Raw genomic sequence first — 13,697 nt, forward strand, 5'->3', positions numbered from 1 at the left:
GATCTCGGCTTTATTCCATGATGTATTATAAAGCTTAGGACTCTAGTGTCTTACTTGGCACTGGTCAGCTGAGGCAGTACATTTGAACCGCTGACTTATCTTTTCATGGGTGCGAGGAACAATCCTTTTTCCCTCATCAAATTATCTGATCATTTTGTTTCCAATTTATTGTTTAGTCCACAAAATGCCCATTGCCAATTGTCCATGTACAATTCATTCATCACATCTGAGACGCAAATGTGTAAATGATCATTTCTGTCAATCAGCTAGTGGATTAATTGACTGATTGTTTTAGCCCTGCAAGCCCCTCTAACTGCTAGGCCACCATCATCTGTCCTCTGAGGAGGAGGAAGAGGAGGAGGAGGAGGAGGAGGAGGGAGACTTTTTAAGTGACCAGACAGCGGTTCCTACAAGGCCAAGCCGAGCCAGACCGGTCCAGATGTGGCCCCTTCAGATAATTGGCCTCAGCTGATGGCCAGAAGCAGCAGCCAGCGCGAGCCAGCCCTCCCATTAGTGAACCCCCTGGATTTCTAGCTCCTTAATCCGTTTTTTTCAGCTTCACCTACTAATTCTGCACCGCCAGCAGTCCAGAGAAGCAGAGGGAGACAGAAAAAGAGACAAGAGAGGGGAAGGAATGAGGAAGAGGCAGAGAAAGCAGGGAGGGCAGTTGAAGAAGTGCAGAAGTGGAGGGGAGTGAAAGAGAGACGGGGAGAGAAAGAGTGGAAAGGGAATAGAGTAGAGGATAGATGAGTGGGACAGACCAGGTGGGCTTTTTTTTTCTGTGCAGACCTTGAGATGGAAAAATAATAATTCTCCCCCAGCATAAAGCGTCAGAGGGGTAAAGAGAAAGATGGAGTGTGAGCAGGAGAGAGGCTTTCTGGGCTTTCTCCAAGTAGCGGCCCATATTTCTCCTCTGGTGTTCGAATCGCAGTTTCTCTCTCCGTGGCCATGTGGGGGGAGGGGTTGGTGGGCGAAGTAGTTGCAATCTGATACTGCCAAATAAAGATAACAAGGTCATAGACCGTCAATCTTGACTTAAGTCTGCTTTTTTTTTTGGAGTCTCCTGGGAGGGTTCAGCGTGTGGGCTCGTCTGTTGTGGGATTTCTCTGCAGACTCACCGCTGATAGTAATCACAGCGTTCGCTTGATGCCAGAAAGTAAAATGGGAGCTTAATATTTTGCAGAGACATTTGTATGCCATTTGTTATTTGATCAAATGCAACCCCCCGTTTGTATATTTCCCATGTGGTGTGGCATTAACTACCGGACGGTCGCTGACTGTTCTGGTCTGCGTGAACAGAAACACATTGTTGTCTGTTTTGCTGACAAATGGCAGTTTCACGCTGTCTTCTTCCATCTAAAATACAAGTTGTCAGTAGTCTTTTTTTGTTAAAAGGAAAACACATTTTCTCCGGGATGTGAGGGATCTCGGTCTGATTTGGGAGTGACGTAAAGTATCAGCAACAGAGGAGCTCCCTAATACAGACATGCATTACAATTGTCAACCTTTTACGAGCAAATACAAGGTTTTAACTTTGTGGCAATTCATTTTTAAGATACAGTAGTCCAGTAAGATGTTAAATGGCCAATGCAGGGACATTTATTTCCTCAGTTTATCTAAATAACAAATATTAACATGCTAGCAATTAGCACTAAAACATAAAGGCTGATGGGAATGTCATAAGTCAAATATTTGTATTAGACAAAAATGTAAATTGCACCTGATGATGGGATCACTAAAGCTATTACAACTCATCCTGACTGATGTCAATATCATGGTGGCTCATGGGGAAAAGTCAGGGGATCATCAAGGTCAGTAGGCGTTGAATGATTATTTGCACAAGATTTCATGGTAATCCATCTAAAATAAATAATGACTTTAAAAAAGTCTGGACCAGTCGTGAAACGACCATAAAAACAGAAATACTGTATATATAAAATATATATTTTGTATGTTGATATACGTTTGGGTACCTTTGGTCTGGGGCTGTTTTTCTTAAAGCTACAGCACACAATGATATTTTAGACAATTGTGTGCTTTCAACTTTGTGGTAACAGTTTGGAGTAAATCATTTTTCTCTGTTTAGCGTGGAGGTCTTTGACTGGTCTGCACCGAGACCTGACTTCAACCCCGATCTCTGAATCCATCAGCCATCGGTCTGACGACAGATGAGCCTCTGGGGCTAACGGGCCGTAGCCGGCGGATATCAGTGCCAAGACTTCCTTGTGCTGCTCGTTGCTTACAGTCAAATAAACAACTTGAGATCATAATCTGATGATAGGATGTTTCAGAGTAGCTGGTTTACAAGCCAATTTGAAATGAATAAAAAGCTAAATCATCGTCAGGCGATAGCAAATGGTTTCCAAGATTGTATTTCCAGTGACCAATCCGTTCCGCCTCTCTGTTTTAACCAAAGCCAAAGAAAGTGATTTGTCAATTCTACTCGGACTACAAACGTAAACCAGAACGCTTCCGATACCAATGCAGTTACCTCCATCCCATCCAAGGCAAAGAACAGGAACAAGCGAGGCCCTATCGCCCAACATCACTAGCTGGCCTCCCTAATGCTGTGAGCAAATCTCTGCAGCCACATTCCAAAATACTAGTTATAAGAGCATATAAATGCACATAGTTTTGAATGAGCACATATGGATGCAAAGTTCTTGTGTCCATATACTTTGGACCAAATACTGATATACAGTACAGTCCATAAGTTGTTGTATAACTTTTTTTTTGTATAGCCACTTTCTGCCGTGCCCAGTTTGCAGCCGTGATTTCCTACATTTGCCAGAATTCCTTATGTCAAGTGGGTGTTTTTTAAAGAGAGCAACCGTTTTTTGGTTGAGTTTTGATGAGTTAAGTTAAGTCAGATAATTTGCTTCCTTTAAAATAAATCAAGCATGTTTAACATGATCCTTCATACAGTACGCTTCTTTCTTTACTCAGCCACCCACAGCTCTCTACAGTGTGTTTCAAACGCACACACACACACACACACACACACACACACACACACACACACACACACACACACACACACACACACAAACAAACACTTGGCTGTGAAGTCACTGAGGTTCGACTCAGCACAGTCACTAATCTCAAAATGACTGTCATGTATCAGTTTTGTCAGAGTTACTGCGGCACTGAGACAGAGACTTGGCGGTAATTACATCATTTTTCTCAAGACACATATAATTATAGTAATTCATGTTGTTGTACGTTGGCCTGCGACAGCATGCAGCTATTGGCCAAATGCTCTTTTGACGATGTGATCCAGTATTTTGCAATAAATCTTCAGCTCCATGAATCAAAGCGTGTCTCTTTTGCAGCGCAGCATAAATGTAGAACTTGTTTTACAATTAATATTGGAATCTTCAGGTTGGCTTTAGGCCGATTATCTTAAAATATATTCATAAAGATGACATAATTAACTCAGGGTGCATGCTCAACATGGATCCATCCAGCTCATCATATTTAAGTGATATAGTTAATGTATAAAATCCAAAGAAACATTGAAGGAGGAAGGAAGTAAAAGGAGCTGCCACTGAGATGTTTGAGACATTTTGCTGATGCTCCTATCCAGGAAGATTTTGAGCAGAGTGGTGTTTTGTTCAACTTTTTGTTGGTTAGAGTTACACAGATGCAGTACATGTGCTGACTTTGTATTCTCATATAAAATGATGGCTTCTTTGACCGTGCTTCGCTTAAAGGCAGTGGTTCTCTAAGTGGGTTCTGTGGAATTTTTTTAGATTCATTCCTTTAAATCATCATGATACAAAATATTTGTATTTTTTAAAAAGGTTCCACAGTTAAACAAATAATATTTGTTTTAATTGTAATGCATTTATATAACTAAAACTATAGATGTGTACAAAAATACTGACCACTGCAGGTTCAGTACAAAGACACACGCCTGTTTCATACTTTAATATCTCTTTCTCTTTCTCTTATATAATATATTTCTCTAATTGTCAACAGGTTCCACTAAAAGCAAAACCAACAATGTGTTAATCTGTCCCTCTAAACTTTTACTACTTTCCTTTACTCTGCCTGTGATTCTCAGCCCCAAGCATGTTGGTTCCTACTAAAAAGGAAAAGTTGACAAACCAGCTTAAAGGTGCATTATCGCCACCCATTGGACTGGAGAATCCTCCAACACCTCACACACCTTTATATACCCTCCAAGTAAATTGAAGTGGACTGCACCACTAGTAGGGGAGCTCGGCTTTAACAGACACAGGCATTAGACGGAGACAAGTTGGCCACATTGATATTTACAAGTTTTCTTCACAAATCAACAAGAAACCAGGAGCCAACTGTTTATATAAGCAGCTTCAGCAGCTTCGCAAAAACACAAAAACACAAAAACAAAAATAGACCCCCTCCATTCTTCAAACATGGTATAACCAGGAAGTATAAATAGATATGGAATCCCTCTCAGATCCTTTTGCATGAGGACCAGAAAGAAGATCAGTAACAAAGGTAAGACACGTGTCCTGATACTGCAATCATGCTAGCAGTACTTAGCTTACTCTCAAACATTTACGGCAAACATGCCTGGTTTGTGCAGCACTGACTTCCATGACTAGAGAACCGCACGCTCATGACTCCCTGTATGAATAAAACACACCGTGAATGAGACGGTAATCTCAATCAGCCCTCGTATGCAATAAAACAATCACATCCCACAACATGGCAACAGTTGCTGAAGTAGGCCATGATTCACAAATGCTAGGCTAAAGCAGGATAGCAGGCCAATCCATTATTCTTTTTTAAATGGTATGTATTGCTGGTATGTCATGTGATGTTTTCCCTCCTTTTTTTGTCAAGTTGTGTCAAAATGGTCTCCTCTTGTGCTCACCATGTGATATAAAGTGATAAAGATGCTTATATATGCTGTAAATGAGGGTTATGGGAAATATGAGGGTTTTGCCATCACACATGACATGTGAGGACAACTAATCCCTTATGAGCTCCATTCTGTTTTGAAAGCCTCATAACATACCTAATCTAAAATAAGATTTTGGTAAATGAAGAAATGCTTTGCCGGTTTGATTGATGCTGGGTGATAAAAGCTTAGTTCAATGATGTCTGCATACAGGACAGACCACTGTTTAAGGGCTACGATCAGTTCATTGTATCGTCACATTCACCTAGTTGTGACTTGCCGTTTTCTCCTCTCAAAGTGAAATCATTTGTGTTCACTGGATGGAATACAAAACTCAGAGTCCAAGGTTTCGAGATTGTCTGAGAATGACAACGGCAGACGTGGATCAAGCGCGTGTCACTCATCGCATGGAAGACATGAAATGGGAAAATGGAATTATGTACCTGCAGCTCAACGGGTAAAATGAATCATCCCTTTTGTTGCACTTGTAGGATGTTTGGACACCAGCTGATGGATGTATTGCTAGAATAGTCTCCAATCCTCTGGGAAGGCTTTCCACAAGATCAGGGAACCTGGCTGGAAGTTCTCACACAGCAAACTGGGAAAGTCATTTCTTTATAGACCTGTCTTTGTGAAGTGAGGCATTGTCATGTTGAAACAGAAAGCTTTCCTTCAAACTGTTGTGTATTGTAGCATTAACACTACCACCATTGGAATGATCTGGCCTTGCCCAAAATATAAATATAAAAATGTCCCCAGACAAAAGTAAACAATCGCTTGATGACAGTGTCCACATACTTTTAGATTTCTGGACGCTGTAAAAGCTCATCTGCATTGGTCTTACCGTACAACTCTTATAATGCCAACGTTGTCTTTAGCGTATGCACATTTTACACATACAACTTTAATATAGGCATTGGTAAAAAAAAATGTATCCAGAGGCATGAGACTTCATGGTGGCATTTCAACATTTGACAGCAGTTGCCATCATTTTAAGACCGTGGTAGTTTGGCTGAGCCGCTTGCACCACAATGACACGCAAATACGGAGACGGAGAGCCAAATGGTGACTTCATGGTGCGTGCTTTATGTTCCACGAGGACTGCAACGATAGATTTGATAACCCAACGTGTGTTTGAAACAAGCGAAACATGCAACAACTGCAATTGCTGTTTGTGATGCGAGTTTCATGGCAACATCAACCCAAAAGCAATCAAATGTGAGCGGTGATTCAGGATCCAGACACTTTTTTTTGTGAAGGCACTTTTTTTTTTTTAGATCTGAAAACGTTATTGAAAACACAAGATTTGTCTTCTGGGTTTACTTTGTGCAACATTGTGTACATCACTCTAATCATCTGTTTTTTATTTTTATCCTTATCATTTGTACTGAATGCATTTTTTCCTCCACTCTTAGCAGCCGTCACGTTTGATTGATCTTATATAGCATGGTATAACCTGCAGATACTTGATGCACACTTAAAATACGCTCTATATACGTCTATAAATCACCTTTCAATGTGACTGTCTGCTTTCATCGATTGATTGGAAGGTCTGCACTGCATCTCGAGCAGGTTTCAGGTCTTGGTAATTTGATTTTCTTACAATACTTTTTGTAAAAATGAAAGGAAGTTAAAAAGGCTTCCTAGAAGACTGTCCATAATGCTTAAAACCAATAGAGTATATGCTGCAGAAAATGGTCAGCAGTGATGTAAAGTACATACACCTGATTTGTGTGGTTTTGTTTTTGTGGGTGCAGCAGCTGCCTTTACACCCAGAGAGATAACCGTCACCCTGGTGCCGCCATAATAGACCCCTGCTGCTATTGTTTGATTGCAGGGTCAGTATTGTTATATTATAGAGTCCAGGTAGTGCTTCTGAATAAACTACAGGTTTGGATCCAAACAGTGCACTCTGTGTTTATAGGATGCAGCAGCTGTAGTGCAGGTTTCAGGTTCAGACGAGCCGCTGCAGAGAGCTGGCAGCAGAAAGAGCTAACAGAAGCTGAGCAGCGTTGTAGTCGGAGCTGAGGGGAGGCCTCGGTTTAGGTGTGCTTGTTTTGTTAATTAGGGTAACCAGATGGCTGGGGGGGGGGGGGGGGTTGTAGTAGCAACTTATTCAGATGTTGGCAATAGAAGTGTAGTGACATTCAAATAATGGCTTTGAATAAAAGTTTCTGCCTTTCCTATGATGTCAGTATGGCATTTTGGGCCCTTTTGACCCCAATAACCTGACACCCTCATGGCTAAATTAGTTTGCTGTAATTTAATTCATCAAAAACTACTTTATTAAGGAATATGCACCGTATGAGCACAATGAGAATTAAAATAATGTAGATTTTGATAACAAGGCACAAGACTAAAGTCAGCTCAACCTGCCATTTTGTTGCCTGATCAGATCATCGACTGTATAGAAGTACTGGACCCCTTTGGTTTGTGGATTGCCGTTTTGAAACCTCGATTTTGACATTTCGGCCGTCGCCATCTTGTTTTTTGCAACCAGGGTCAGGGTTAAAGTTGTAAAATGAAACCAAAGACAACTCCTAGACCAGACAACACTGTGACAGCGACCTGTCAATCACAAGGTAGCCCCGTTCCTAAAGCATACCCTGCTTTATGGTCTATTTGACTCTAAATTAACCATAATTTACAAAATGAACATCATGCCGTATTGAAGAAGACTTGAAACTAGAGATTGAGACCATAAACTCATGTTTACAATGTTTACTGAGGGAATAAATCAAGAGAGAAGTAGAGTCATTTTCTCATAGACTTCTATACAACCAGAGGAGTCGCCCCCTGCTGGCGATTAGAAAGAATGCACGTTTTTTGCTTCATCTTTTTATTCTATTGTGGCTAGGCAACCACCAAATAAGTGCTAATTTTAGTTTAACACAAACCATGAACTGTACACTACCTAATAGTTAATAATACATTTTTTATTAATGAAAACAACTTGCCCCAAATCTCAAGTACCAATTCAGATGATTTGTGTTCAGATCTTGGTAACTACGCTATTCTTTGGTGCAAATACTTAAAACAAATTTGCAGTTAATAAATGACCTTTTGGGCCTCGGGGCAGTTACCTGTTTTGCCTGGTTGTTGATTCAGACTTCACCTCAGTCCACCAATGTGGCCGAGAGGAGCACAGTTGACTTGTAAAGGGGCCTCATGTAACGCCAGTGTTGTTATTTACGTATTCAAAGTTTGCAGTTTTCTTCTTGAGTAATCCGGTTCATCAGAAAAGGTCTGTTACGACATTTTAACGTCCAGCATAAATTCTCATTCTTGATTAATCTTCTGATTCATTGTTTTTTCCCAATGGAATATCATAAAATCCCATCATAATATCTCACTTCTGTCGTCTTAAAATGCCCAGGAAAAAAAAAAAAGTGGGAAAACTTCCCATTGAGATAGTTTGGCCACTTTTCGTTGATTTATTTCTTATCCAACTTATTCTCATATTTACACAATGTGTATGTTCTTGAAAGAGAAAAGAAACTCATTTATTATGTGTGCATAATTGTATTCTATCACGTGATGATTCCGGAGAAGTGGGACTTCCTCACCAGAGAAACACTAGTTCAAATATTTACTATAAAGCTGCGTGTTGAACTTTGCCCTCTTGGTTCAGGCGCGTTCATATTTATAACCGGAAAGCAGTATTATGGGTAACATTTACGACAGCATGCGCGCTTTGTTTTTGTTACCAATCATTATGAGCCTGGAGTCCACTCCACAAACATTAACAAAGCAAAGCGGATAGTTGCAATCACAGCCAGTGCGCATGCCCGCCCAGAGGAAAGGCCTCTGGATCCTTCTCAACGAGAAGAGAGCTTCAGTAAACCTGAGAGTTAGAAAGAGTTACAGAAGTTATAAGAAAATATTATATATGATAGTTTTATGCTTGTTTAAGAAAAGGAGATGCACTTATGACTTCTGGTGACTAGTAGTTCTCTTGAATATGTTGAAAACACTTATTGTAAGTCTCTTTGGATAAAAGCGTCTGCTAAATGACTGTAATGTAATGTAATGAGAAAAAAATCACCCAAACTAACTATAAATTGAGGTAAAATATTATAGAGCCACTATAGGAGATAAATTCACCAACAAACCACCCGAATGACATAAAAGTAACTTTTGAGCGTCTGAAACAGTGTGGTCAAATATTAAATGTATTATAGAGGGATTGTGTTTCCTTCTCCAAAAAGCCTCCTCACATTTACATAATCTCGTTTTTGATTATTACAGACACGCTACAGATTAAGATAAAATATTTAAGGAATATTATTTAGGTACAACAGGAGAAATACACCATAAAGTCAAAACGCGAGACGCACAACTGCTACAGAAAAATACTATAGGCTATATCCAATTAATTAATAAAAAATACTTGCTTAAGTGTTGCTTCATTAAATTAAAAATATTAAAGGAATATTGTAGGCCAATTTAGGACATGAATGCTAAATGTTATGTTGAAATATTAAATTATAGTCCCTAATGAAGACCTTTTCTTAAAAGGTACCAACGTCAACATCACTTATTTACAGATGCTATAAATTAAGTTACATTATATTATTGAAATATTATAGAAAAACTAGAAAACAATTACCAAAAATTTGACTTTTGAGTGTAAGACACACACACACACACACACACACACACACACACACACACACACACACACACACACACACACACACACACACACACACACACACACACAGCGTATTATAGGAATATTATAGCAAATTTGCCAAAAAGGTATTTCAATTTAACATTAACTTACTTTTGAATCAAACAGACAAATTACAATTACAAGATTGAATATTACATAAATATAATAGAAATAGGCCTACAATAAGGTTCCCAAATAAGGTCAACATAAACTCACTTTTGAGTGTCAGACAGGTTTTCAAGTTACATTAAAAAAAAGTTTTTATGAGATTAATATACTTTAGTAGACACACAGTGATGTCTGACTTTATGTTGGCATTGTGGTGTCTTTTTTATGTTATTGTAAAATATTGTAGGATAACTACATTTTCCCAAAAAGACACTTTAAAGTCCACATAAAGTCATTTTTGTTAAGATTGAGTAAATATTTTGATAGGACCATTTTAATTAGACCACTATAGGAGATCTAATACAACTCACCACCATATGAATATAAACTCACTTTTAATTAGAAAATGTAAGTAAAAACTCACTATGTGACACTCATTACTTTGATGACTTGCAACTCTATCAGTATCATTTAGTTCCTCAGGAGTCCCAGGCTGGTTTTTTTATATTTATTAGTCATTAGAAGCGTGTGTTACATTTGATGGTTTATTCAAGTGTTGCCTCTAATCCTAACATCCTCCCCTCACACACAGCACTATCAGTTTAAGCACACAGTCATTACTGCTGTATTTGTGTCGCTAATATCAGTCTAACCGTGAGTAATATAGATATGGGGATTTCTGCAGGTGTCAGAAAACGAGATATGGTATTGATTGAATTATTTTGAATGCAAAACTTGGGATTGTGCCCAAAGAAGTAAACTGCATTTTTTGTTTTTCATGAATGTGTTTCAGGCAATTTAAACACACAAGTCTGTTTGAGAAGTTCATATTTTTGCAGCTAAATTAATAAATAAATAAATAGCTTTAACTCACATGAAAGCCACGTTTTTCCCTCCTGTGATAAATGTAAAATATGGATATAATATAACCCTTTAAAATGGGAGTCTGTTAGGTTGAGACACCCTCACTTTTCTATATGGACCTGAGTTTAAACCATTATTCTCTTACAGTGGAATAATGAGAGCAAAGTTAAAGTCAAAATAACCATAAATCTAGTGTTGGACATATTGTGGACTTATAAAATAAAACCATCACAGGTGCTATTTTCTGCACCAAGCCATGAAATATGGTGATTAACATATTGTCAGAAAATAAAAATAATCCATAATATTAAATAAGGCTTTAGACAATGATCCTTATGTTGATATTAAAGTGTGGGAGTTTGCAAGATGCATTTAAATTCCAGCAGATTTATTTTATGTGCAATGAATTGACAGAAAATGCGCAAAAGAGCAAAAGAAAAATAATAAAATATCGGGGTTAAAACTCAGATAACTACTGTCTAGTCCCGTTAATCCTTAAAAAAAATCTTAATTTTTCTTTTTTTTTAAACTGAGTGGATCAATATGTCCGCAGATATTTAGCAAAGTTATTAATTTTTTGCTCCTATTTGGAGTAAAAAAAAACGCTGCGGTTTGTCTCGTTAAACGAAGACTCCTCTGAAACATATATATATATATTTATATATATATACTTGAAATAAACCTCTTTTCCTGGAGTTTATTCAAACAAACATGTTACCATAAACACACGAGGACTTTGAATCACCTTTTTTTTTTTTGTACACAGTTAAGGCTAATGAACTCCTGCAAAGTCTTACAGTATCGTACAAAACACGTTGCACTCAAGTTTAAACATGCGGGGCTTTTTTTTTTTTTTTTACTTTTTTTTTTTTTTTACTATTTCAGCAAAACAAAAAATGAGAAGAAAAACATTTCAAAGTACAGTCACTGAACGGGAGTCAACCAGAAAGCACACAGAAGCAGTATAAAATATGTACAATGTGGGCTGGAGTTCTTCTCCAATATCGAGTCTGGTTTCATGATATGCTCCACACTTTATTATTATTTATTATTATTATTTTTTGTTGTCTTGCAAATCCTTGTTTTGGTCAAACCCCTCCCACCCCTCCCCCCTCTGCCAGTCTCCAAAAAAAGCAAGCAAGCAAAGCACAAAAAAAAAAAAGAAAACAAATCCCATCGTCTGTTTCATATGTTAAGCCTGTATATATATTTACATTTATATATGTACAATGCAGCAATGTAACACGTCTTCATCATTTAAAAAAAAAAAAAAAAAAAAAAAAGAAAAAAGAAAAATCCTGGACATTTCAACTGCTGTGCAAGTTCATTTGGTAAACACATATAACCCGCATAATCCACTTTTTCTTTTTTGTTTCTCTTTTTTTTTTTTTTTTTTGCAAATGATTGCAACTAATCCAGTTTAGTTGTCTTTGATTTTTTTGTTTTTTTTTATGTTTGTTTGTTTTTCTCCCCCAAAATCCGCAGGTAGCCTGTAAAGCTCTGACACCGTGTCCATTTATCACACACACACACACACACATATATACATATATATATTTATATATATACATATATATGTGTATTTATTAATATTTGTAACATTTAGGCCGTCAGCTGTTGTACTGACAGGCGTTCAGGCTGGACCCCGGGCTCTGCAGGCTGCTGTATCCGAAAGTAGGGTGCTGTTTGGACTTGAGTCTGAGGGAGGCCAGGCTGGAGTTGCAGGTGTCCCTGTAAACGCTGTACGGAGAACCTGGAGGCCCGTACGGACAAGCGGACGGCGACATGGCCGAGTTGATGCCGGACGCTCCTATCCCGTTCAGGTTGCTGATGTTATTCAGGCCCGGGGTGGGCATGCCCGGCACGGCGGAGTGGCCCATCCCAGACGCCATGCTCATGGAGGAGATGGAGTTGGGTGCAGAGAACATGGACTGCGAGGTGAGAGGACTCATGGAGTTGAAGAAGGTGAAGTTCTTGGTGGACAGAGGCGCCGGGGTGAGGCCCTTGTTGGTCCAGTTGTTGTAGGTGTAGGCCGGGTACATGTCCTCGTACGGCTGCATGAGGCCGCTGAACTGAGGCAGGTAGCTGTTTTTGCACAGGTCCATCTGCTGGTTGCGCTCACGCTTCCTCCACTTGGCACGTCGGTTTTTGAACCACACCTGGAGGAGAGACACACACACACACACACACACACACACACACACACACACACACACACACACACACACACACACACACACACACACACGGTTACACACCCACACATGACCACATGACAATAAAAACCTGTGCAATACATTACACATTACACTGTGCAATAATAGTTAAAAAAGTTAAAAATAGTTTTTTTTTTTCTCTGTCTGTAAATATAATATTTCAGTTATTGTTGTTTTTTCCTACTGTTTTTTTTATTGCTTATTTATAATACTTGTTTTATTTTAATTTTTTATTTTTATCTTGTCTTCTTCTACTATGTCTCTTGTGTGCACTTTACTCTATGCTGTTGTAAGCCTGCAAATGTCCCCGCTGCGGGACTAATAAAGGATTATTTTCTTATCTTATCTTATCTTATAGGGCCACTGCCAGGACATTAAGGAGCAGAATGGTCACCAGGATGTTCCCAAATGGTCAAAATCAGGAACCTAAAATATTTGTTGACGTCACACCTCCTTAGCTTATTGTTTATTGCCAAACATTTGTCATTATCTTTTTTTCTTGTATTGGTGAAATAAGGCTTTTTTGTTTTTTCATAATTGTCAAAAAATTGTACAGAAGGAATAATATTTCTCGGCACTTTTGAGTCTCCCAAAGTGCTGCTGCGTTCAGGGTGCATTGTAGTTTTGATTGCAGAAAACTCACAAACAAACAAAACACTGGATACATGCATAAAGATATATTTATATATTTAAAAACAAAAATCTATCTTGGGGGTTTATATCTTTCCCAACCCAAAGGCCCTACAGCAAAACCCCAAATGAGAAAGTTCAGTCCCACGTTGTCCCTGAATGCAGCTGTTTCATGTTCACAGTAGTCTAAAGATTTGTTTACCACAGTCTGTAAACACAGCATAAAAGGAACACACATTTACTTCATGGTCAAAGTCTTCAGGTGGGCTCTTAAATTTATATTCGAATTATTTATGGCCACAAAAGTCTGTTT

General features: G+C 38.6%; 1 protein-coding gene across 2 annotated transcripts in view; it reads right to left on the reverse strand.

The window, feature by feature from the left end:
* Positions 1–12,148: 12,148 nt before the first annotated feature.
* The window catches only part of pitx1 (paired-like homeodomain 1), an 11,983-nt gene continuing 10,434 nt past the window's right edge, over positions 12,149–13,697 (reverse strand). For both annotated transcript variants that reach the window (XM_054626101.1, XM_054626100.1), the window contains one exon: positions 12,149–12,697. In XM_054626101.1, the coding sequence (XP_054482076.1) occupies positions 12,149–12,697 (549 nt within the window). The remainder of the gene's footprint in view (positions 12,698–13,697) is intronic.

This window comes from Anoplopoma fimbria, chromosome 24, assembly GCF_027596085.1.
Source record: "Anoplopoma fimbria isolate UVic2021 breed Golden Eagle Sablefish chromosome 24, Afim_UVic_2022, whole genome shotgun sequence".
Taxonomy (NCBI): Eukaryota; Metazoa; Chordata; class Actinopteri; order Perciformes; family Anoplopomatidae; genus Anoplopoma; species Anoplopoma fimbria.